We start from the raw sequence: 26657 nt of genomic DNA, 5'->3' as shown, positions 1-26657 counted from the left end.
TTGATTTAGACAGCAGAACACGCAGGAGAAATTTACGTATGTTGGGCTTGCCTGAAAATACTGAAACCAGTGACCTGTTAAAGTTCTTTTCAGATATGCTATATTCACTTTTTAGCGAGATTCTTGAAGCAAACCCGTACTCGATAGAGCTTATCGAATTCCACGATCTAGGCCCTCGACCGAATTACGTCCGCGACCACTGATACTTTGCTTGCACTATTGTACTCCGAGAGACGAGACAAAGGGGTAAGCTAATCTACAATGCAACAGAAATTCATATAGTGGAGGACTTTGCTCCTGAGATTTTTGCTGAAAGATGGAAATACCGGGAATTGATGGTTGAATTATATGAAAGAAAATGTCGCCTGTCGCTCCGTTATCTGGCATGACTGATAATTTTTCTGCCTGACTCTCAGCCACAAAAGATTAACTCTTTAGATGAAGGTTGGGAATTTATTAAGGGGTTTAAGTCTATGCTGAATGTAACTTTAATAGGTAATTCTGAGCTGAGAAATGTTTATAGATGCCTTGAGGAAAGTCTATTCTATGCTTTATGGATGTCTGTACAGGACTTGGCTGATTTAATTTTTTTTATTTGTTAATAATTAGTATATATTTACAGTTGCTTTGAAGAAAATCTGTTCCACGTTTTATGGATGTCTGCACAGGACCTGGTTGATTTAATTTTTTTTCTTGCTTGCCTTAATATAGCTTTGGGTTTGATATATATTTACTTATTTTTTTGTATGATTTGTAAATTCTTTTAAAAGATTTCAGTCGTAATATGTTATTTGCTTGGATTTATCCTTTTCTGAATACGTGATTAATATACCGTAGATTCCGGATTTTAAGCCACTACTTTTTTCCCACATTTTGAACAGCTTTGAACTCTGCGGCCTTTAATACAGAGCGGCTAATACATAGTTTTTTTTCATGCCGCCTCGTAAACATTTTGCCTCGTAACAGTAGACCAATAAAATTGATGAGTAGTTCACAGAGGTCCAATGAAATTGTACGATAAATCAAGCGCACTTTCACAATTAAATTATTGTAAATCAGTCATTTGTACTCACCCTCATCAACATGGAAAACACTCGAAGAAAAGCATTGTGCTGCCTTTATGGCAGTTATTTAGTTTATAATATTTTCGCTTAGTAATTCATTTTCTAGTTAAAGTTAGAAGAGTTTTAACTATATTTGTTTTCTGTACTACATCGCGGGATGCTATGACGTCACACCTGGTTTCGCCGCGTCTTGTGGGATACCGGTTTGCGATAAACGGGAAGGAGGGGGCATTAGACCCGAGCGAAACGCTGCTTTTAAATGCCGTTTGCGATAAACGGGACGGCGGGGGTCGAGCGGCGGAGCGAAAACGCTGCTTTTAAGTTAAAGGCGATCAATAACTTTTCCTGGTAGGCTGCAGTATATATATTTTTTACCAGTCGTTAGGAGATATTGGAATGTTGTTCAGTAAAGAAGTATACGCAACGTATATTTAAAAGTAGCCGCGTTACGGGCACGGTTCGAAAAAAAGCATTTGCAATATGTATTTGTTTTTGTTACCATATGGATTTAATTAAAAGTTAAAAAATCCTCACGTGTAATATCTTTCTGTGTAAATATCTCATATTACAACGTGGGACACCTGCGGCCGAAAATCCGGTGCGGCCTTTACAAGTAAAAAATTGATTTTATTTCTAAAATTAGAGCCAGCGGCTTTTAATCAGGTGCGCTCTGTAGTCCGGTATCTACGGTACTTTAAATGAATTTAAGATGGCCATTGCCAGTTATGTTTTAACTATTGTTAGACATAACATTACAATATTTTAAATCTGTTCATCTCTTTTATTATGTCTAAAATTGGTGGGGTAAACATATAACTGTTAATAAAGCTGCAAAATGGAGATTGGGGTTAGGGTCATAGGTTAGCATGTGATCTTTCTATTGGATCGCTTTTCGGGCTTTGGGGAGAGGGTATTAGAATAGTTTTTTTTCTTGACTGGGCAGTTCTGAGAGGTTATATCTTTTATCATTCATGTCATTACTTCTGGTTAAGTCAGTGCTGTTTTTTTTCCTTTGGATCTAGTTTGGATCAATAACTTTCTTTATAAAATTTTAAATTAAAACTTAAACATGGATGCTAATAAAATTAATATAATTTCTTGGAATTTGAACAGCATGAATCATCCTATTAAGCGTAAAAAGATTTTTAAGAAATTAAAAACACTTCATGTGGATATTATTTTTGCACAAGAAACTTGTACGGAGACAGGATGAAGATCGCTTTTTTAAATTCTGGAAGGGACCTTTATATCATTCTTTATCAATAAATAAAGTTAGAGGGGTATCTGTTTTTGTTAACTCTAAAATCCTTTTTGTACATTTTAATACTGTTACTGATTTGATTGGAAGATATTTAATTGTCACTGGTTTGTTATATGGTCAAAAGGTAGCTTTGGTGTGTGTTTATGCACCTAATTCAGACAGTCCTGAATTTTTTAAGAAGCTACTTTCTGCACTCTTGAATCTAAATGAATATAAGTTGATTATGGGCAGTGACTTTAACTGTTGTCTTAACCCGTCGATTGACAGGTCATCAACCAATCCGTTGCTTCCCAATAAAGCAGCGACTTGTATTAATTCTTTTCTATTAAAATATGGCTTGGTCGATATCTGGAGATATAAGCACCCTTATGACAAAGGTTTTTCTTTTTTTTTCCCACATGTACATCATAAATATTCAAGAATTGATTATTTTTTTCTACAAACCCCATTTCCAGAAAAGTTGGGATATTTTCCAAAATGCAATAAAAACAAAAATCTGTGATATTGTAGCGGTGAACTGCAGTTGCAAAAGAGGTTTATTCAAACTTTGCGGCCTCGCTTTAAAGCCTTCCTTTTCCTGCCCTCCCCGGGCGGGAATGTTATTCACAGTCCCGTCCCGCGCACAGGCTTTTCCCCTTGCTGGTGAAGAAGGCTTGGCGCCCCTTTTGGGACCGGCCTCAATGCCGGCGCGCGCCACTTTGCGAGCCGGTTCGAGTGCGCTGGGAAGTTGGTTGCCACAATATGTTAATCCACGTGAACCTTTATTTAACTGACAAAAGTACAAAGAAAAGATTTTCAATAGTTTTACTGACCAACTTAATTGTATTTTGTAAATATACACTAATTTAGAATTTGATGGCTGCAACACACTCAACAAAAGTTGGGACAGAGCTAAAATAAGATTGAAAAGTGCACAGAATATTCAAGTAACACCGGTTTGGAAGACTCCACATTAAGCAGGCTAAGAGGTATCATGACTGGGTATAAAAGTAGCGTCCATCAAAGGCTCAGTCTTTGCAAGCAAGGATGGGTTGTGGCTCACCCCTTTGTGCCAAAATTCATGAGAGAATTGTTAGTTCAAAAGGAATATTTCCCAATGCAAGATTGCAGAGAATTTAGGTCTTTCAACATCTGCAGTACATAATATTGTGAAAAGATTCAGAGAATTCAGAGATATCTCAGTGCGTAAAGGGCAAGGTCGGAAACCACTGTTGAATGTGCGTGATCTTCGAGCCCTCAGGCGGCACTGCCTAAGAAACCGTAATGCTACTGTGACAATTATAGCCACCTGGGCTCGGGAGTACTTCAGAAAACCATTGTCACTTAACACAGTCCGTCGCTGCATCCAGAAATGGAACTTGAAATTGTATTACGCAAGGAGGAAGCCATACATCAACTCTATGCAGAAACGCCGGCGAGTTCTCTGGGCCCAAGCTCATCTCAGATGGACCGAAAGACTGTGGAACCCTGTGCTGTGGTCAGATAAGTGCACATTTCAGCTAGTTTTCGGAAAAAACGGGCGTCGAGTTCTCTGTGTTAAAGATGAAAACGACCATCCTGATTGTTATCAGCGAAAGGTGCAAAAGCCAGCATCTGTGATGGTATGGGGGTGCATCAGTGCGCACGGCATGGGTGAGTTGCATGTATGTGAAGGTACCATTGACTCTGAGGCGTATATTAGGATTTTAGAGCAACATATGTTGCCATCAAGGCGACGTCTCTTCCCGGGACATCCATGCTTATTTCAGCAGGACAATGCCAGACCACATTCTGCACGGGCTACAACAACGTGGCTTTGTAGACATAGAGTGCATCTGCTTGACTGGCCTGCTGCCAGTCCAGATCTATCTCCTATTGAAAATGTATGGCGCATCATGAAGAGGAGAATCAGACAACGGAGACCACGGACTGTTGAGCAGCTGAAGTTTTATATCAAGCAAGAATGGACAAAATTTCCAATTGCAAATCTACTACAATTAGTATCCTCAATTCCAAAATGATTAAAAAGTGTTATTAAAAGGAAAGGTGATGTAACACAATGGTAAACATGCCTCTGTCCCAACTTTTGTTGAGTGTGTTGCAGCCATCAAATTCTAAAGTAGTGTATATTTACAAAATACAATTAAGATGGTCAGTAAAACTATTGAAAATCTTTTCTTTGTACTTTTGTCAGTTAAATAAAGGTTCACCTGAATTAACATATTTTTGTTTTTATTGCATTTTGGAAAATATCCCAACTTTTCTGGAAATGGGGTTTGCAGATAGACGATTGTTGTATTCCGTTATCGATTGTGCATATGATGTCATTGCGCTGTTGGATTACGCACCTATGAAATAACTTTGAGGCTCTCTGATAATATTTTGAAAATGTCACAGTGGAGATTGAATCCCATATTGTTACAAGATCCAACTTTTGTTAGTTTTATCAAGGAGCAAATTTCTTTATTTTTTTGAACAATGCAACTGAAGGTATGTCAAATTTGGTTATATGGGATACAATGAAATCTTTTCTTAGGGGACAGGTAATTTCATATTCAGCAGGCTTAAGAAGGAAAACCAAAGCAGAACTTTTAGTGATTACTAATAAAATTAGAGAGATAGATAAAACATATTCAGTAAGACCATTCGTTATATTACTTTTTGGATTCACTGTATAGGTAACCAGGATTGTCCTTCATGGTTGGACTTGGAGGAGAACTTGGTAAAGGGGTTCTCTTTGGCTTCTTTACTGCGAGCTCCTCTTCCCTTTTTGTTTTCTAGGATTGGTAGACAAGATCATAGCCCCATTGTTAGACATACATTAAAAATTTGGTTTCAGTTTTGCAGATTTTTTGACTTAAATAACTTTGTTCTCTCTAGTAATATCCAACTTAACTTTTTTTAAACCATCATTTTTAGATAAGGCCTTATTAACATGGAAAACTAAGGGAATAAAAACTTTTCTAGATTTGTTTTTAGAAGATTGTTTAATGTTTTTTTCACATCTAGTGGATAAATATGATATATCTAATGCACAATTTTTTAGATATTTACAAGTCAGGAATTTTTTATGCGATTTGTTACCGAATTATCCATTTGCTCATTTACCAAATATGATAGATGTTATCTTTCAGCTTAACCCATTTTGAAAAGGATTGATAGCCATTATATATAAACGGCTATTGAATTTACGAATGATGTCTAATGATAAGGTTAAACGTGCTTGGGAAGTGGAATCAGATAATCAATGGAATAAAATTTGTCATTTAGTTAACAATTTATCTATCTGCACCTGTCAGTCCTTGATTCAGTTCAAGGTAGTGCACAGGGCGCATATGTCAATAGATAAACTAGTGCATATTTTTTCTAATAAAATCCCACCTGTGATAGATGCAACACTGAGGTGGCTACCTTAACTCATATGTTTTGGTCTTGCATAAAGTTAAATAATTTTTGAAGAGATGTTTTTAGAATGTTATCAAAAGTCATAGATTTGGACCTACAACCTAATTCATTTACTGCAGTCTTTGGGATTATTCTGACGGAAGCAGGAAATGTTTCTGCTTCAGGTCAACGCATGATAGCTTTCTCAACTTTATTGGCTAGGAGAGCTATTCTATTGTACTGGAAGGATCCCAATCCTCCATTATGTTGTGTTTAAGTTTGGAGAAAATTAGGAGTCAGACGTTTGATACATCTTTTAAATTTGAGCAAACTTGTCGACCTTTTATTCAATACTTTCATATTATCTAATTCTTTTTACTTTTTCATTTAATTTTTTTTTCTTCTCTGTGAAGTTTTAGATTTGACCAGAAGGGTTTTTTCCTTTTTTAACTGTATCCTCAAAGTGAACTGCCCAGTCCCCTTTTTTTTGTTTTAGGTTAGTTTAATGGGGTTTTTTTCTCAATAACAGAAATTGAGTTTTTTTCTATGAACTGTTAAGAGGAGATGTGGTTCTTTTTTCTTTATATTAGCTTAATACTATATATGATTTTGACAATGTATATTCCTTTCTTTGTACTATTATTGAAATATGTATTTGAGGTAACCTCTCCTCTGATTTGTATTTATCCTTATTCTTTTAAATCAATAAAAAAGATAGAAAAAGAAAGATGTTGGATCCAAAGAGAGAGAATTTGTGGAATGCCTCCAAGATGGTTTATTGGAGCAGCTTCTGGTTGAGCCCACGAGGGGATCAATGATTCTCGTTTGGGTGTAATAACCTGGATATGATTAGGGAGCTTGAGGTAAAGGAGCCCTTAGGAAATAGTGATCATAACATGATAGAATTCACCCTGCAATTTGAGAGGGAGAAGCTAAAGTCAGATGTATCTGTATTACAATGGAATAAAAGGAATTTTAGAGGCACGAGAGAGAAGCTGGCTAGCAGGAATGACGGCAGAGCAGCAATGGTGAGTTTCTGGGGGCAATATGGAAGGTGCAGGATAGATGCATCCTAAAGAAGTAGTAGTATTTTAAATGTAGGATGATGCAACTGTGGCTGACAAGGGAAGTCAAAGCCAACATAAAAGCAAAAGAGGGCATATAATAGTGCAAAAATGAGTGGGAAGTTAGAGAATTGGGAAACTTTTAAAAACCAACAGAAGGCAACTAAAATTATAAACAGGAAAATATGAAATATGAAGGTAAGCTAGCCAATAATATCAAGAAGATAACAGAAGTTTTTTTTCAGATATACAAAGAGAAAAAGGGTGAGAGTAGATACTGGACCGCTAGAAAATGCCGCTGGAGTAATGGGGGACAAGGAAATGACAGACGAACTAAAGTATTTTGCATTGTTCACTGCGGAAGACAATTTTGTAGTATGCTGGAAGTTTGAGAGTGTCAATGGCAGAAGTGAGTGTAGTTGCTATTACTAGGGAGATGTTGCTGGGGAAACTGAAAGGTCTAAAGGGAGATGAGCCACTTGGATCTGATCAGCTACACCCAGGGTTCTAAAAGAAGTAGCAGAAGAGATTGTGGAGGGCAAGTAGTGATCTTTCAAGAATCAATAGATTTTGGCATGGTTCCAGGGGATTGGAAAATTACAAATGTTGCTCCCCTCTTTCAGGAAGGGAGGGAAGCAGAAGAAAGGAAATTAGCTTGACATTCGTGGTTGGGAGGATGTTAGAGTCAATTATTAAGTATGTGGTTTCGGAATACTTGGATGCACATGACCAAATAGGCCAAAGGCAGCATGGTTTCCTTACGGGAAAATCTTGCCTGACAAATCTGTTGGAATTCTTTAAGGAAATAACAAGCAGAATAGACAAATGAAAATTGGATGTTTTATACTTGGAGTTCCAGAAGGCTTTGACAAGGTGCTGCACATGAGGCTGCTGAACAGGATAAGAGCTCAGGATATGACAGGAAAGATGCTTGGATGGATAGAGCATTGGCTGATTGGGAGGAGGCAAAGATTGGGGGGGAAATGGGGTCCTTTTTACATTGTTTGCCAATGTCTAGTGGTGTTCCACAGGGGTCTGTGTTGGGACTGCTTTTTACGTTGTATTCCAATGATTTGCATGATGAAATTGATGGCTTTATGGCCAAGTTTGCAGACAATTCGAGGATAGGTGGCAAGGCGGGTAGTGTTCAGGAAACAGAGGCTGCAGAAGGGCTTGGATTAGAAGAATGGGCAAAGAGGTGGCAGATGGAATACCATGTCGAGAAGTGTATGATCATGAACTTTGGTAAAAGGAATGAAAGCATAGACTATTTTCTAAATGGGGAGGAAATTCAAAAATCCGAGGTGCAACGGGATGTGGGAGTCCTCGTACAGGATTCCCTGAAGGTTAATTCGCAGGTTGAATTGGTGGTGAGAAAGTTGGCATTCTTTTCAAGAGACCAGAATATAAAAGCAAAGATGTAATGCTGAGGCTGTATAAGGCACTAATGAGGCCCTAATTTTGGGGTATTGTGAGCAGTTTTGAGCCCCTATTTTAAGAAAGGACGTGTTGACTTTGGAGGGGGTTCAGAGGAGGTTCATAGAATGATTGTGGGAATGGCATGCAAGCAGCTATTGAAGGCTCAGGGCTTGCACTCATTAGAATTTAGAAGAATGAGGGGGGGGATCTCATTGAATCTTATCAAATGTTGAAAGACCTTGATAAAGTGGATGTGAAGAGGATGTTTCCTGTGGTGGGGGAGTCTAGGACCAGCGGACACAGCCTCAAGATAAAAAAAAGTCTTTTTAGAATAGAGATGAGGAATTTCTTTAGCCGGAAGATGGTGAATCTCTGGAATTTGATGCCAGAGATGGCTGTGGAGTCCAGGTCGCTGGGTGTATTTTAAGGCGGAGGTCGATAGGTTCTTGATTAGTCAGGGCATGAAAGATTATGTGGAGAAGGCAAGAGAGTGGGGTTGAGGGAAATAGATCAGCCATGATGAAATGGTGGAGCAGACACAGTGGACCAAATGGCCTGATTCTGCTCCTATGTCTTATAAGGATGAGGTGAAAGGACAGATGTTACACTCCTGCAGTTGGATGGGAAAATTCTGAAAAGGGAAGTAATTGCTGGAAATGGAAGAATACACCAGAAAGTCAGAGAATGTCTCTTAAGAATGCTGAAAAGGGAGGTAGAACTGTGTCTGACGGTTGAATCTTATTCACAATAGAGGGTAATAAGTTGAATGTGGAGTATTTGAAGGAGAAGATAGGGATGTGGTGAACTGTATCTTGGAGGAATAGAGAGGATGAAAGCAGAAATGTAGCAAATAGAAGTGTTTGTTTAGAGCAGGGGTGGCCAACCTATGGCGCATGCGCCAAAAGTGGCGCATTGGATAATCAGAGGTGGTGCATTGCACCCCAGTGATAATAATAGAAAAGTAAGCCTACTCGTGCAAAAAGTATTAACCGAAAACCGATTTGTAGGAAAAAAAATCTATAACAGGAATTCAAGTAGCTTAGAGCTAGAAATGGGTTTTACTGAGAATAAATCTAAAACTTAGCAATTATTTTAGCGATTTTATTATTTCGTGCACACCTTTTGGCGAATGTTATCTTCTTTCACATTAATCTGTTTTCAATTAAAAAAAATGTTCAGTGAGTCAAACTAGGAAAGAAGGATTTTTGTTCTTCAGCCGTTCCATAACTGTTCAATACACACCTGAGGCGCCAGGCGTCTGCACCAGTGGTGCGTCACAGGTTTTTGCCAGTCAGTTTACAATTGACACTCGTGCACTACAGAGTTGTGCTTTGTTCGTCCTTTGTGGACATTTCCAGTTTCGTACCTTTTCGAAAATTAAGCCTTGTTTTTGCATTCAGTTACCCATCACAGTGCAAAAGTAAAGCAGAAAGTGATAGTAAGCGTGAATTCAATGAACAGTGGAAAATGAGTTCATATTTATAGCGGGCCCATCAGGAAAACCGTTGTACATTATTTGTGAAAACACTTTTTCACATAATAGAAGACATGATCTTAATAGACACTATAAAACACAACATCAGTCTGAAATAGAAGGAAAACTGAAGCTAGTGCTTTGGTCTGAGTTACAGAAAGAATATGTGATTAAGAAAAAGGAAGAAATCAAAAGACAAAATATATTTGTTAAAAGTCTCATTAAAGTAGGTAATGTTCATCTTGCTTTATATTAAATCAATATATCATGTAAAAATACTAAATATGTCTATATTAACATATTTTTACAAGAATTGAATGGGGTTACAAGAGATGTATGGAACATCTGAACTCATGCGTGAGAAAACTGATGCATGGAATGTGAAGGGTTGGCCACCCCTGTTTAGAGTAATGGAACCGATGTTGTGGGGCACACAAAGCAGAGAATGTCACAGATTCTTTTTTCACAGCATGAGTTTATAATCAGGTGTCGTACTGGTGTAGGTCACCCTCCTATTGGTAACAATTTTTAAGTTTTCAAATCAAAGTTAACACAATTAGTTTAAATGAATGAAAGAATCTGTTCTGCTTTTTGGAACTAAGGCTCTTCCGTTAAGGCTAATCTGTAACTTGGTTCCATTTGAACAATTTTGATCTGTTTCCCTTAATGTACTTCCCAACACTCCCTGTACATCATTTATGAAAAATAAGTACCTTTTTTTTATTTTGAAGGAGAGAAGGTAGTGCGGTAAAATTATTAGATTATTTAGAGAGCAAAAGGCAAACTGTAGGAGAAGCTCAGTTTAGGCATCTGACTCCTGATGAGGAGCTTGATCTGAAATGTTGATTGTCTCTCTGTATCCAGAGTTGCTGCCTGATCTGCTGAGCTCCTCCAGTAGTTTTTTTTTTGCTGTGGATTACAGCATCTGCAGTCTCTTGGATAATCAAGTTGGTTAAGGACTATAGGCACCAAGGAGAATTTCTCTCCACTGGTCCTCTGATGTCCACCAGAAAGAATAGGTAGGGCATTTCATTCAAAAGTCACTACCTCCAACTATGTAGCACTCCTCAATATTGTATTTATGTCTGTGTCTGGAACTAGAACCCATTAAGTTCTAATTCAGTACAATGGAGACTGAAATGTAAAGCTGGAAGTGTTTAGCAAAGCAGGTAGTCATCTGTGAACAAAGAATCGTTAACATTTTGGACCAAGAACTCAATCAGAACTAGAAAAGTTAACAGGGAGTGTGTTTTTAAGTTGCAGGGAAAAGAGAGGTAGAGACATTGTGGGGAATATGGAAAACATCCATAGAATTATCTAAAACTAATTTGCTTCAAGAAAAAAGTGGCCAATTTTCTTTTTGTTGAAGGAAGCTAATGATTTATTGTTTTGATTTTACCTTTTTACCCAAAATGCAGGAACTTCTGCCTCCAGATATCCAGGCTCAATTTGGTGCCAGTAGGGAACTGATACGAAACATTTACAGCAGCTTCCATAAGCTAAGGGACCGGGCAGAGAGGATGGCATTTAGATCTGCTGAAAACGCTTCTGATCTCCTGCTGTTCGGCAAGGAGTTGAGGCAAGGATTGAGCGATTCTCTGTATCTGACTATGTTATATGTACTCCTTTATAAATCAGAGCAACTTCCCCTTTTGCAGAGGGTGCAAGTAACATAAAAGCTTCTGTATCTTTTAATAGCCTGCATAATGAAGTAATGCTTAATTACTTATTCTCACTTTTGCTAATAAATCCTATCCTCTAGTTTATAGGAAAAGTATCTTATACCCTTGCTAGACTTCACCAATTCTTTTTGGCACAGAGCCTTTATGCTTCAGTGTACGCTAGCAATGCTGAGAAGTGCACTTACTGTTTCTGTGCTTGGGGGAGAGTGGGTGGAAGAACTGAGTTAAGCTGAGGTAATTGCTTCCAAGATCCACATGGAACAGCCCATACTTTGTTACAAAGCCAGCTCAAACAACAAGAAAAGGGAAACAACAGTAGAAAATGGAACTCAACGGTTGGGGTGTGTTGCATAGGTGATAACAAGCTGGGAGTTGTGATCTTGCAGGACTTAAGGAAGTTTAAAGATTTGAAGTGGATGGTGTGTGCATGGCAAGAGATTGTTCATAATTATTATTTTCCTTGCTACGCAGTATTATTTGTGAGGGTACAGCGTGTAAATGGTCCTCGAGCTTCCATCAGTGGAGTGAGTAGAAGTTAAGTTAGTGATTCAAGGGTTCAAACACAAATGCAGTTAGAAAGAGTAGGTCAAAGACTCAAAGAATACAAGTTAGATGTTAGTTTCTCACTAGTCAGTGTGATTGAAAACAGCTGCAGCTTGCTGTTATTTGCTGGACAGGGTCAGGATTGGCTTATGGATAGCTTGAAGTTGCTGGGTTGGTGACTGAACAAGGCTTAAAATAGTAACAACCGTCCTCCTGGGGAAAGTAGGAATACTCGAGGATGGGGGGGGGAGAGAAACTTGGAAGGTGGGGGCATCTTTCTGTGATCAGGAAAATAGTTTTGGCATGTCACAGGAAGGAAATGCTTGTGCTAATGGAACTCAGATCTTCAGACTTGAGGGAACTGATTGAAACTGAGTGAAATGAATTTGGATGCGCAACTTTTCACTTAGCAAACAAAGTCCAATTGTTTTTAACATCAGTTTGCTTTCCAAGTATGAACTTGCAATTGTATAACATCTGCTTCAGGCTTGGGCTATTCCAATATCCTGCAGCCACTGAAATACTCCTGAAGTGTAACCATTGTTAAATAAACAGTTTGCTACAGATTTGTAGGCTATAACGTTTAATGTCACAAAAATATGCCAAGGCATTTCACAGAAGTATTTTCAGGGAGAAACTTTGCTGCTTAGCAAAGTTGCAGAACAGTAGCATCACTGGCAATGCCAACATCTGTAATTTTCTCTAATTGCCTAAATTGTTGTGCTGAGCTGTCAGTTTAAACTGATATTACCAGGTTGATGAAATTACTTCCACATTGTTCTTGGGTTGAAAATTTTTGTTCTGATGGCTGGAATGTTCATATATTGTGGTGGTATTTTCTTTTTTTGAAGTTTTGTTTCCTCTCCTCACTTTGTGCCTCAGTACTCTGGGCTCTGACACAACACCAGTTCCATCGTGGGCATTGGCTACAAGCAGCATGTGGGGAACCTTGAAGCAAACGCTTAAAAGCTTATCTGTGGAGTTTGCTTTACTTGCTGATAAAGCTGCAAGGCAGGTAGGTCCAATAATTAATTACTGTCTTGCACCACTGGTTAACATGAGGATTGGTCTGACATTTTCTTTTAAAAACCTTTATACCCCACAGGTCTTTGCTAATTATCTTGCAAGTAATAATACAATTTGCACAGCAAGATCCCAGAGACTGTAATTAGATAATTAGCAGAAGATGATTTTGTTTGTTTCAGAGGCCCAGAAGGCTCAGAAGTAGTATGTTGTGTACCTTGCATCCACTTGGAATGGAATTGGGTAATGCTTTAATTTAGCATGTGCCTATACAGTAATGGGCAAGACTTTAGGGAACCCTGGCTGACGAGGGAAATTTAAGGTTCTGGTCACAAAATAGACAGGCATCTCTTGGGTATAGAAAGCTGGGGGTTGAACAGATTTCTTGAGGTTGAAGGGATGTAGGAGTACAAAGGAAATTGGGAGGGCATAAAAGCGACGTGTTATTAACAGACCAGGTAAAAGAGAATCCTAAGAAATTCTGTATATTAAGAACAAAACGGTAGCTGGGGGAAAATAGGTTCCCTTAAGGATCATTGCCGTTACCTAGGTTTGGAGCCACGAGAGATGGTAAAGGTGTCAAATAAATACTTATCTGTAGTTACAATGAGTGGTTATGGAAGCAAGAGAAAATTCAATGATGTCTTTAAACGTGTCGATATTATGAAGAAATGTTGAAGAGGTCTTGTTGGTGATCTTAATGCATAAAAATCCCCAGTTTGCAGATGACACCACAGTTGGTGGTGTGGTGGACAGTGAAGAAAGTTGTCTAAGGTTTCAACAGGATCGAGATTAACTGAGGAACTGGGTAAGGGAATGGTAGATGGAGTTTAATACAGTCAAGTGTGAAGCGATGCTGTTTGGAAATGAAACAGAATAAGGAATGCCCTGAGGAATATTGTAGGACACAGAGACTTAGGAATACAAGTACATAATCCCCTCAGAATGGTGACACAAGTAAGCAAGGTCACAGTCGACTTCAGGTCATCAGGTCATCTTTTACTCCCTTAGCTATTCACAGTAACAGAAATTTTCACCAGGGGTGCCCAAACTTTTGCATGCCACTGTATATTTTACCTTTCTATGCATATGAAACACTTAAAAATGTAAGTATTTCAATAATTAAATCACTGTGTTGCTTGGTAATAATTGTAGCTTTCATCAGGGCAGGGCTTTTCACATGCTCCATTGTTCTCACTTTATCCTTTAAAATCACTCCGATTGTTGACCGACTAGCCTAACGCTTTTCCAATGACTGACAGCGTTTAACCTCTTTCCAATCGCTTTATTATTTCCACTTTATGTTCAATCGTGATTATTTTCCGTCAATGGAACAGAAACACTGTGGATTCAGCAGCAGCCGCAGGCGGCAGGTCCGGAGCTCCCCCGGGTCCTAAAGTCCACCCACATTGAGGCAGGTTAAATAAGGTTCAGAGCTCCCCCAGGTCCTAAAGTCCACTCAGATTGAGACAGGTTAAATAAAGTTCAGAGCTCCCCGAGTCCTAAAGTCCACCCAAAATGAGACAGGTTAAATAAGGTTCAGAGCTCCCCGGGTCCTAAAGTCCACCCAAAATGAGACAGGTTAAATAAGGTTCAGAGCTCCCCGGGTCCTAAAGTCCACCCGCATTGAGACAGGTTAAATAAGGTCCGGAGCTCCCCCAGGTCCTGAAGTCTACCCGCACTGAGACAGATTAAATAAGGGACTTGAGCATCTGCATATTTTGGTATCTGCAGGGGGTCCTGGAACCAATCCCCCGTGGATAAGAAGGGCCAACTGTACCTGCTTTCACTGGATGGGACATTTAAGTACAAAAGGTGGAATGTCATGTTACAATTGTGCAAGATGTTGGTGAGCAAGCACCAGAAAATTGCTTTCCGTTTTGGTTGCTGTACTATAGGGGTAATGTGGTTGAACTAGAGAGGGAAAACATTTTACAAGGATGTCACTGGAACTAGAGGGCCTTGAATTATGAGGAAATACTAGATAACCTGAGACAGTTTTTTTCTGGAGTAGTGGAAGCTGGGTGATAATTTTACAGAGGTATAAAAAATTGAGGGACATGGATATGGTGCATGATCAGTCTTTTTCCTAGGGGAGGGTAGTCTAAATCTAGATGGTATAAGTTTCAAGTGTGAAGGGAAAACAATTAAAGGGGATTTGAGGGGCAAGAAAATAAATAATGAAAAATACTGCCAGAGGAAGTGGTAAGAGGCAGGTAAAAATACAAGTTTTAAAAGACATTTGGGTGGGTTCATAGATAATAAGATTTTATAGGGATATGGGGCAAATGCAGGCAATGAGACAATCTGTTAGCATGGACGAATTGGGCTGCATGGCCTGTTTATAACCTGTATGACTGACTCATCTTGTTGGCGGCTCTTCTTCATTGCACCAAGTGTATTGGCTGAGATCATGTGTTCATGACTTTGAAGTGGAGTGTGACCCTCTAATCCTCAATATCAAAGAATGTACACTGCACCATAGCTAGTATTAAAGTTGCAGAGTCAATTATATCCACTTCTGGAAGCTACCAGGGTGAATGTGATTGGAGACCCATTGATCTTATCGACTGCCCCTGTGCCAAGCAATTGCTGTTTAGAGAGAACTTGTGTGACCTCCCCGGCCCACTGATCTCATCTGTTGATTGGCCCCTAATGCCTGCTAGGCCCAGTCCTCGCATATACAAAATGCAACCAGACAAATATATCTGCATATAGTCCAGACCTCTCAGTCCATTTTAAATCTTCAGTCACCACAACTTTCTATGCCGGCCCTGGAAGTGCGCGACGGCTCAAATGCCTCCTGCAGCTGAAAAGCAAGTAAACCCACAGCTTGAGGTCTGGGCTCATTGAGTGCTGCTAAAGAGTCTGCAGTCCTCACTCTGGGCAGCTGCAAACAGGGCGACACCGTGGTTTCGGGCCTACACATCACTATGACAGAGGACTCGGCCCCACCATCTGCCTCTGCTCGCATCTAATAAATCAGCAAATCAAATTTGCGGTAGACCGGTTTTAACAATGTCTAAAGGGGTCTTGCAATCACAAGAAAAGTGACCGTGACGGCCACTTGCTATTTGCCTGTAAGCCTCCATCGACTCGGGCAGCAGCACGTTGCTCAGCTCCTTCATTATCTCTGCCAGCGAACAACTTGCTGATGGTGTAGACCTGCAGTCCTTTGAGTTCTCAACGTTTAGCAGGATCTTGTGATCATTAGACGTATGTTTAATTATAACGGTGGCACCTGTCGTTGACCCTAGTAAAAGCCGCTGTGACTAGTCACTTCACTATCTTGCCAGATCAAGAATAATATGGTTGAGTCCATAAGAGTAAATCATCTTCAAATAGATAATAGAAAGAACAAATGAGTTGTTATAAAAGCATATTCCAAGGCCTTTAAAATAGTTTCTATTTCTTAAACAGGGTAAACGAGAAGAGGAGGAAGTGGTGGAAAAACTCAATATCTTTCTGGATTTATTGCAGTCCTATAAGGTCAGTGATACTGAAGCACACCCAATGTGTAATCTGCTGAAAATAGGAAATTAATTTCAGTTTGGAAATGAATTGCCTTTGTTTGGATCTCTTGTCAGTAATGAACATTGCACCTCCTCCATTTTCCCCAACCTTTATTTCCAGGACTTGTGTGAGCGGCATGAGAAAGGTGTCCTTCACGAGCACCAGCGAGCATTACAGAAATACACCTCTATGAAACGGCAGATGATGAGTGTAACTGTGCAGAGCAAGGAGCAGATTTCTGTGGAGCAACTGGAATCACGAATCTTACAGGTGCTTGGAATTTCTGGAAAATTTTGTTGAATGTACTGTAGCTCTTCAGTACCTTACCAGTGAGTATTGTCATGCTCTCATGCAAGATGCAGACATCAATAATGGGTGGTAGTTTCAATGCAGAAGAACAGAAATGGGTGGGGAAGAGAAAGGTGGAGATGGTGACAGGACAGGAGGTGATAAGTGGAGATAGCAAAGGGCTAAAGATTGTGGAGCAAAAGTAAAATTGCTGGAGTAACTGAGTGGGTTCTTATCTTGAACGCTTCTCATTTGATTCCTCATTTTCTACAAAGCAAGAATGGAGCCATGGGCACCTGCTTTTTTTTTTTGATACCCATGCAAAGAATTCCTTGTTCCTAATGCACTCTGACACCAGTCCTCAAGACTTTCCCCACTACATTGGTGCTGCTTCCTGCACCTGTGCAGAACTCATCAATTTCATCAAGTTCACTACTTCCACCCTTTGTCAAACTTGCTCAAACACCACGCTGAAATTCTTTATCAGTTTTCTGTTCTCAGTAAATAGGATGCAGGTGGCTGAATATGTGACTGCCAATTGCCGATCAAAAGAAATCTGAAATGTGAAAGTTGAAATCACACTACAGTAAATGGGGCATTTAAATTAGATTTGAAAATAATCCTTTATAAAGGGAAAAAGTGCCATCGATAAGTGAGTGTAGCTCCACAGTAATAGAGTTGACCCTTTACAGCCCTCTGGGGAGGAGAAAAACTGCTCGTTTAATGCAAGACGAATGGGGTGGTAGTTAATTTTTGCCCTTATTGGTGACACTCGCGTTCTGTGAATGAATACAAGTGGATTTTGTATTCAGGCTATGTTCGATGAAGGAAGAGATGGTGATGAGTTTTCATATCTCAGGAAAACAAGTTTAATTTAAATATTCTGGTGATAGATTTGACTATTTAAGAAATATTAGAAAATGCTGGTAATCAACAGGCTATGGGTAATTAGGTGGGGGAGATGTAATGTGTAGTTCATCTGGTCTATTATCTCCCTTGTACTGTCATTTCAAACCTCTGCTCATGGCCTTTCAAACAGCATTGGATCTGCCGAAATATTGGTGACCACTAAATGCCATCTACTGTAATTGGGGGGAGGACAGAGTTCAAGGTGGTGGTAACAGAGGAGTATTACTGTTAATTTGGCATGTTCACTTTCCTATTGATGTACCTTTTGTCCGCAATCTGCCTTCTAGCAAGAAAACACCATATTGACCATGGAACTTCGGAACTACTTCTCCTTGTTTTGCCTGCACCAGGAGACTCAGCTCATCCACATCTACCTGCATATCACTTCCCATGTGCTGACAGCTTTCATCGATTCTCAGATTCAAGGGCACCATGAGGTACAGTCAGCCCAGCAATAGCAACTACTCTTCTTTCTCTCTTTTTGCATGATTGCACTTTGACAAGCTGCACTCCTACGTTCTGGTCCATGGTTACATGTGGCATCTGAATATCCAATTCTGATATTTTAGAGTCATTGAACAATACAGCATGGAAATAAGCCTTTTAGAACAATACATCCATTGTATCCAGCAAGCTGGTTCTATTTACCCGTATTCCTTCAAACTCCTATCAATTATTTATCAAGTATCTCTTAAATGATACCTTTGTACCTGCCTCAACTACTTTTGCTGGCAGCTCAATCCCTAAATGCACTGCCTTCTGTGTGAAGAAGTTGCTCCTCAAGTCCTTAAATCTTTTACCTCAATTTAAATTTGTGCCCTCTCATATTTAGTTCCCTTTCTCAGGGCAGGAGTGGGGTGTAAAGCTATGTCTGTTCACCCTATCTAAACCACTCATGAGTTTATATGCCTCTATAAGGTGTATATGCCTCAATCTCTTATGTTACATGGAATAGAGTGTTAGCCTACTCAACCTCTCCCTCCCTGTAAACTCAGGACCTCGAGTCTTTATAGCATTCACACTCACTGAATTAGTTACAGCTGTTCTGGTCTGCTATCAGATTTCTGAAAGGTCCAGGACTACTACCTCATTCCTTTCTTTATGATATTTATTTCTGTAATCTATAGATTTTTGTCTTTGCACTGTACTACTACTGCAAAACAACAAATTTCTTGTCATATTGTCAGTGATAATATATCTGACCCTAAATCTCTGCACTCTTTCCAGTTTAAAGATGTCTTTCATATAACAGGGCAACTAAAATTGTACACAGTTTCCATCTATCCAAATAGATAGCAATCATGGACATCCTAGTTTCATTGCAATAGGTTAGAACACTTTCAGGATGCTGATCAATTTATAGGATAAGAAAAGGCCATTCAGTTCAGAGTGTGTATGCCAGCCAAAAAAAAACTTTTCTGTCTAATTCCGTATCTGGGTTCTCTGTCAATCAGTAGTCTTGGGGTACAGCACATCAGGTCCTCTATACTTCATGAAGGTGACCATGTGTTTTGGCCTCCAGATTTTGGTAGTGACTTGCTGATCATTACCAAAGTTCTCAACACTCCTCTAATTCTTTCAACACTTAATTATAAGTCTTAATTTCTCAGAGGACCCCTGCCTATCCATTAATGATTGTTAGATACATTAAAATAAGTGAATTGATTGTTGCACTGTCAGCCAAGGCCTCCAATTTGAGTTGTTTTTTTTTCAATTCCAGATGAGTGAAGTGTGGAAGGACTTGAAACCGAAGTTGGGAGGCCTCTTGACCAATGGAGTGCCATCATCTGCTTAGGTTCTAGTGAATGAATAGGGTCCAATTCCCTCTTTTCCCAAAATGACATATCATTTTTGTGATTCTGTATGCAATTTTTTTCCTCCTCCAAAAAGTATTCCTAAATGGCACCTACCAAGGGGACAAACAAATATAAATCCACGTGTGCGGGACTGCCGTACATTTGTGTACATTATAGTGGGCTATCCGAACAACCAATTACCCCCCTCTGATCTGGAAAACTAAACTGAACTTGCTTGAATCTGAAATACAAACAGCAATGCTAGATGAGCTCAGCCAGTTGAACAGAAAGGAAAACTGTGTTTCGGGTTGAAGATCCTTCATTTGAACTGAGAAAGCAATTTAGTCTAAGTAACAGAAAAGGTGGAGGAGTGCAATGAGTGTAACAAAAATGATAAAGAGTGGTGAGGAAATAGGATGTACAATTGGCCAGTTCTGATATAAAGGAATTTAACTGTCTAGTCAATGTGTCCGTCATTTCATCCTATTACTGACATTCTTTGTACCACCCATTGCCCTCCTATGCACATAATATATATAGTAAACTAACTTGCTTTTATGATTCTGAAGCTTCTTCAACCTGAAACATTAACTAGTTTCTCTTTCTTATAGATGCTGCCTGATTGGCTGAACTCTTTTAGCATACTTGTTTTGATCCCACTCTAATCTGTGTGCTTTAGATTTATGAGCAAAGTTTGATGTAATTTTTGAGGATGAGTATGTTGAAGCAGGTAGCCAATTCTCTTGGTTTGATTTTGATGTGTCCATCAAGCCTGAGGCACTGGTTGAGTAGAGGACGAGTGGTAGAAATCAACTCTGGAGGACCTTCACCTGTCAAACTGGGGATAGGTTACAAATAATCCTGCACTGCTATAATTTACATTGTGACTTTGACTTGTAAATCGTAGTTGGTTGTCTTAATGTACATAAATCTATATGGTTGGAAGGATTCAAACCAAGTGGTTGTTATCTTCTGAGATTGTGTTAAAACAGAGCTTGACTGCTATTTTTCTAAAGTACCCCAGTGGCTCTTCATTACACCATCAACCTCAACTGAAGTATCTGATCAGAAGTAGTGTTGGATCTAGCTTACCACAAAGCAGAATGGTTTTAAAATGGGGTTAGTGATTTTGCTTCTTTTAAAAGCTGCCCAATTTTGTGCATTTTCATGTCCATGAACTGACATGGATTTAAAGGTTCATCAAGAACTGCATATGCTTGCCGTGGCTTTTGTAAGAATGTGAGCATAACTTTGTTCTAATTAAAATGCTCTATTGGGTATTGAACCAGACGTTTATTAAGTTGCATGGTCCTTGAAGATTGGATTATAATGCTGACTCCTGAACCACAACCATATTCTTGTCCTGACGAAGGGTCTCGGCCCGAAACATCGACAGTGCTTCTCCCTATAGATGCTGCCTAGCCTGCTGTGTTCTACCAGCATTTTGTGTGTGTTGTTGTTTGAATTTCCAGCATCTGCAGATTTCCTCATGTTCTTGTTTAGAATAGGTTGAAACTCATAATCTCGATGTAAATCCTTCTTTTCAAATTGCAGGAGAAAACACAACTGAGCAGCAAAATGTGCCTAGAATGCGACCTGACTGTGTGAGTGTGTGTACTTTCCATTGTTCTGTTGGTGCCTGCCCGATACCCCTTCAGCTTCGGTGTGTGTACCTGTTGAATATAGCTTGTAAGAAAGCTTGTGATTATTGGTTTGAAACGCCTCCAATACATAGAATGATAGTACCTTGATATTATGTGGTATTATACAAAAATTAAAATTAAAATATAGTGAAATGAAAATATAACCTGCCCTGGTTCAAACTGCAAGTAATAGGTGCTTCCTGTTCTCCAAGATGGTGCTGTTGGAGTCCATTTCCCTTGTTCCACTACTTGCTTCCTGAAGTAGGGGAACTCCCTCCCCACCCCTTTACATTAGCTAGTAATTGTGGCCATTTGCACATGACAGTAAATTGAGAGGGGTGGTGGCAGCAGGAAGACAAATTGGCTTCTCCTCGTCTTTCACATTAACAGTTGGATTATTTACTCATCTATTGATGCAGGCAGCCAGCACCGGGATTGTGTAGTATTCCCATATTCCATATGGAATTTGTTGGTCAAAATTGATTTGCTTTCCCCATACTCTACCGATGTAACTTTCAAACTGCCACCTAGAAATAGCGTTTTCAGTTTTTGCCAGAAAATTTCTTTGTATAGTATTGAAACTCTGTTTCTAACTTATGATGAAAGTGAAATGCTAGGGTATTTTTTAAAGAGCAATGGAGTTCTTTGCCAGTATTTATTGCTTAGACATTTTCTTCTGTGCAAACCAAACATCTGGTCATAATCATATTGCTATTGTGGCAGAATGTTGTATCTAACTGAGCTTTGTTTCTATAAACTGTGTAACAGTGACTGCATTCAACAATACAAGTACTTCATTATATGTACTTGTATATAACATGAGTTTTACAAATGTAATCTGTTTTTACGCAAGAGTGGAAAAATGCAAATGTATGTCTCCCAGACTGCTGGTGAGCCTTGCAGAACACCATTACCAAGTTGTATTGTGTAACTGCGAATATGTTACTGGTTTAAAAATAGTGAGGGGAGAGGATTATTGATACACTAAACATTAAGTCACAGAGGGGTCTTTTGGGAATTGGCAAAAGTTGATTGTATTTTCTGTTTTGCTGTTTCTTGATTGCAAATGGATCTGCAATTCTAACCTTTCACCACCTACGTTTTTACTTAGTGGTGGCAGGATGGCTGTGAGATTATGTGAAGAGATATTTTCATCACTAAGTCAGTGGTTGCTCTTAGCAAATAGGAAATTGATAAGTGGCAGGAATGGGAAGTTTGAGAGGTCGTGTGTTTTTAAGTAACTGCTTGCAGAACCCTGTTGTGGGCAGATGCCTGTCACATGCCAACTGAAATGGAAGTTTATTTTGAACATTTAATCAGTATGCCTGCTGAAATGAGGCAGGTTCTCATCAATATTTTTACAATCAATTTAAGTAAGTTGCCAAATAGTTGATTCAACTGTTTAAGAGGTTGAAAGCAAATACTGCAAATATTGGAAATCTGAAAATGGTGTAGATCTGTGGTGAGAGGAACCATCAGAAAGGGCTGCAAATACCCTGCTGAGCAGTAAGGGGGGAAAACTGATGAAAACAGTATAAGTTCAAATGAAAGGTCATCAAAATAAAACATTTACTATTCACTTCACAAATTGACTGATCTGCTGAGCATTTCTTCTGTTTTTATTTAGTTTCTACAACAGATAGAATTTGTGACTAAAAGTACAATACCTGTGGATAAAAGCAGAATTACTTCAAGTTACAGTAATTGTGGCCAGTTGCCTTTTTTAAATTCTGTACATAAAATAATCCCAACCATAATTTGAGTGGGGTGGGGATGTCCACAGTTGTTTCCACTCAGATTGGTGATTCTGGTATCAATTAATGAAGTTTTTATTAATCTGAGTAAGCCACTCCAATACAAATGTTTTCTTCTACTTGGAGATTGTCCCTTTGATTTTGGGCTGAGGTTGAAATCTGTAGCAATTTGCCAATGAAACTTGTATTACATTTTCTAGACTGGATTGAATGTAAAATTAGTTTAGTAGCCTTAATCCAGTTAATAGTAGAAAATACATTTAATTTAGCTTTAAGAATTGATCACCTTGCTTGAAATTTTAGAAAAGAGAAACATTGTAAACTTCCAGTAGTGCTTCTTGTAGTGGTCTCCTTTGATGTTATCAAAATAGTGATTTAAAGAATTCTCAGATGTCAGAATAAAATTTATCAATTGGGATTCTTGTTTGTAGAAGAGTATAAAGCCCTACAATATACTTCCTGAATAATATTCTAACATTTTCATTAATTAAATCATGTACCACTTGGGGTTGACCTTTGGTTTGGGCACTGTAGCTTGTTTTGCCTGTGCTTTGCGGTCAGTTATTCATTTATGTGCAATGGATATCTTGTGTATGGTTGTGGGGAGGAAGGAAGAAGGTGATGACACAGGAAACTTTTTGGGAGTTGTTTACAGGGAAAAAAAACATTTAAGTATAAATGATTCTGCAAAACCTGGAAAATTAAGTGTTTATAATCATTGTAAAATTAGCCTTGTAAACGTGCTATCTGTATTCAGTTGTTAGGGGTGTTTAATATTTGGTGCACTTTATTAAGAAACATTTGTTAAAATCTTTGCAGATTTAAAGTATTACAAAATATTAAGCAAACTGATGGTTTACTATATATATTTACTAAGTATAAGAAATATATATTCAATAAATTGTATAAATAAACTTTTGAAATAGTGTGTTTGTTCTAAGAGCTGAGTACAGAATATAAAAAATCTAACTTGAAAAGTTTTGATAGAAGACACCACTATATGGAACGTGCTGGTATCAGAAGACTTAATATTGCTTTCAGACTGGGTGCTAATGGAGGCACTAGACACTGCAAATGCTGACTCTGGTTAAGAAGGCACACGGTGTATTGGCCTTCATCAATTGTGGGATTGAGTTTAAGAGCCAAGAGGTAATGTTGTAGCTATATAGGACCCTGGTCAGACCCCACTTGGAGTACTGTGCTCGATTCTGGTCACTTCACTACATGAAGGATGTGGAAACCATTGAAAGGGTGCAGAGGAGATTTACAAGGATGTTGCCTAGATTGGGGAGCTTGTCATATGAAAACAGGTTGAGTGAACTCAGCCTTTTCTCCTTGGAGCAACAGAGGATGAGAGGTGACCTGATAGAGGTGTACGGAGGCATTGATCGTGTGGATAGTCAGAGGCTTTTCCCCAGGGCTAAAGTGGCTAGCACAAGAGGGCATAATTTTAAGGTGCTTGGAAGTAGGTGCTACAGAGATGTCAGGGGTAAGTTCTTTATGCAGGTAGTGGTGACTACGTGGAATGGGCTGCTGACAGCAGTGGTGGAGGCGGAAGTGATAAGGTCTTTTAAGAGACTTGTGGATGGCTACATGGAGCTTAGAAAAATAGAGTGCTATGGGTAAAGCCTAGGTAGTTCTAAGATAGGGACATGTTCGGCACAGCTTTGTGGGCCAAAGGGCCTGTAATATGCTGTATGTTTTCTATGTTTCAAACTTCAGGGTCAGAGAACAACAGAAGTAAACTTTATTCAGATTTGTCCCTGCAGGTCTGTGGGAGGGGTGGAGAGAGGAATTGTTGCTTGTGGAGACCTTGGGTTTAACGTATAAGTTCCACTAAATGATTTTAAAATGTTACCAAAAAAAACCCCTTTAATTCATATAAATGTTCCAATGTACTTTTGAGAAGTATTTCCAAGCAAAGTTGGATACTAGGCCATTAGATATCAGTACAAATGTTTAACAGCTTGGTTAAAGATGAGCCTTTTTAGAGGAAAGCTGAGGTTTATGGAGGAAACACAGGAGTTTTAAGCCCAAACATCTGATGCACAATTCCTAAAAATAGCTTTATTTAAATCAATGATGCACAAAGAGCAAGGATTGAATATACACTTTGAAGGACTTAAGAGAGTGGAAAGACAGTAGTTCCCATCAGTACCCGACTTCATCAGACCAGCTCGTGTAATGTGACTGTGATGCAAGCAACATTTCTCTAAATAACATTAGTTTGCAGTCGGAAGTGAGTTTCATAATTTGGGGAAGATGAATCTAACGAATTTTTGATTTAAAAGAAACATTATCAGAGGGGAGATAAACCTAAGAGAACTCTGGAGGCATCGTCACTGAGTACGTTCAAGATATTAATAGGATTTTAGATATTAAGGGAGTTGAAGCGTATGGGGTTACAGTTAGTAAGTGTCAGATGTTTTTAAAATAGATTTGGTATAGTTGAATGGCAAAGCAAGTGTGAGGAATTGAATGGCCCACTCTTGCTTCTATTATGTCTCAGCGATTGTTGTCCAAACCCAGAGGAATGCACTGCCTTCTTGAACTGATGCACTGTGACAGTTGTTTTAAGGATTTCAAGAATTTATACCCAATAACAAGATATTGGGTATATTAGATATATTTTACAATTGTGTTGAAGAGAATGAAGTATCATGGATAGCAGGGTCTCAGCATCAATACTTGTGGTGGTTCACCAATCACAACCCAACGAATCTCAAAATGACTATCCCTACTATTTTTCTGGCTATTAATTGACCCTCAATCCATGCCAATATATTAGTGCTACCATCATGCATTCAATTTTGCTTCATAATCTATTGTAGCATTTTATCAAAGGATTTCTGAAAGACGAAATTCAACAAATAGTTCACCCTTGTCTATTCTGCTCATTACAGTATCACAAAAAAGTCATATGTGATTACCTCATTCATAAATCATTGTTGACGCTAATACAATTTTATCCAACTGCCCCATCAGCATTTTGACAAAAATCCCTAGTCAGGGACAAGGCATGAAGCAGTAGGGGGACAAACCTATATCAACTGCTTCCTTCCTGAATGTTGCAGGTTTAATCCTTCACAAGATACGGTCAACAACAGTAATCCAGTACCCTTTGCTGTATGTTCTCTATCCAGCTCACTCTAATAGGCCAAAGTTGAGCTATTGCTTACAGCTGTTCAGGCAGGCTGGACAGCAGAGAATCAACTCGACCAGAAAGTTTTATTTCATAAACTGAAAAATACCGGTAGTCTAATATTTGAGAGCTGGATCAAACTGTTATCATTGCTTGGAGACAGAATACATCAAAAATTAACTCGTGCTTGCAGCTAGTACTTGGCTGCCTTGTTTCCCTCCATTCCATTGTAAATCATCATGAGAAAGAGAACCATAGAATTGGGATTTAATGCAAGAAAAGCCACAAGAAAAACTAATGCACTACAAGATCCTTCGATGATTTTAAGCTTAGAATTTCTTTACATGCTGACTTAATCATTGTGTTTTTTGTTGAGACTCAACAATGTCAGCAAGTTTTCTGCCGTCAGTTCTAGATTTGGATTGTTGACAAAAAGCTTGCTGTTCTACACCACCTAGTGGATAGTTGTGGAGGAACAGCCAAATCAAAATACTTTTCAAAAAATCCTTCCTATTTAGGATTTATCATGTACATATCTGTCCACATTTTTAAGGTTTTATATTAGTGAATTGTTCAATTAAATCAGAACATCACATTTATGAAATCCAGTAACAACCTCTCCATTTTATCAAAAGTTACAATTTTGCATATTAATATGCATTTTAGGATCCTTGTAGATGACAGAGATAAATGTTTTTCATGTAGGAAACTCCATTTAT

The 26657-nt window shown here is 38.8% G+C and overlaps 1 protein-coding gene across 2 annotated transcripts in view; it reads left to right on the top strand.

Moving 5' to 3' along the window:
* Positions 1-22630, top strand: part of snx8a (sorting nexin 8a) — a 58646-nt gene extending 36016 nt beyond the window's left edge. For both annotated transcript variants that reach the window (XM_073061012.1, XM_073061011.1), the window contains exons 8-13: positions 11064-11224; positions 12753-12885; positions 16314-16382; positions 16527-16676; positions 17891-18040; positions 19324-22630. In XM_073061012.1, the coding sequence (XP_072917113.1) occupies positions 11064-11224; positions 12753-12885; positions 16314-16382; positions 16527-16676; positions 17891-18040; positions 19324-19398 (738 nt within the window). In that variant the 3' untranslated portion in view covers positions 19399-22630. The remainder of the gene's footprint in view (positions 1-11063; positions 11225-12752; positions 12886-16313; positions 16383-16526; positions 16677-17890; positions 18041-19323) is intronic.
* The last annotated feature ends 4027 nt before the right edge of the window (positions 22631-26657 follow it).

This window comes from Hemitrygon akajei, chromosome 11, assembly GCF_048418815.1.
Source record: "Hemitrygon akajei chromosome 11, sHemAka1.3, whole genome shotgun sequence".
NCBI lineage: Eukaryota > Metazoa > Chordata > Chondrichthyes > Myliobatiformes > Dasyatidae > Hemitrygon > Hemitrygon akajei.
This window is presented reverse-complemented; position numbering and strand designations above follow the sequence as displayed.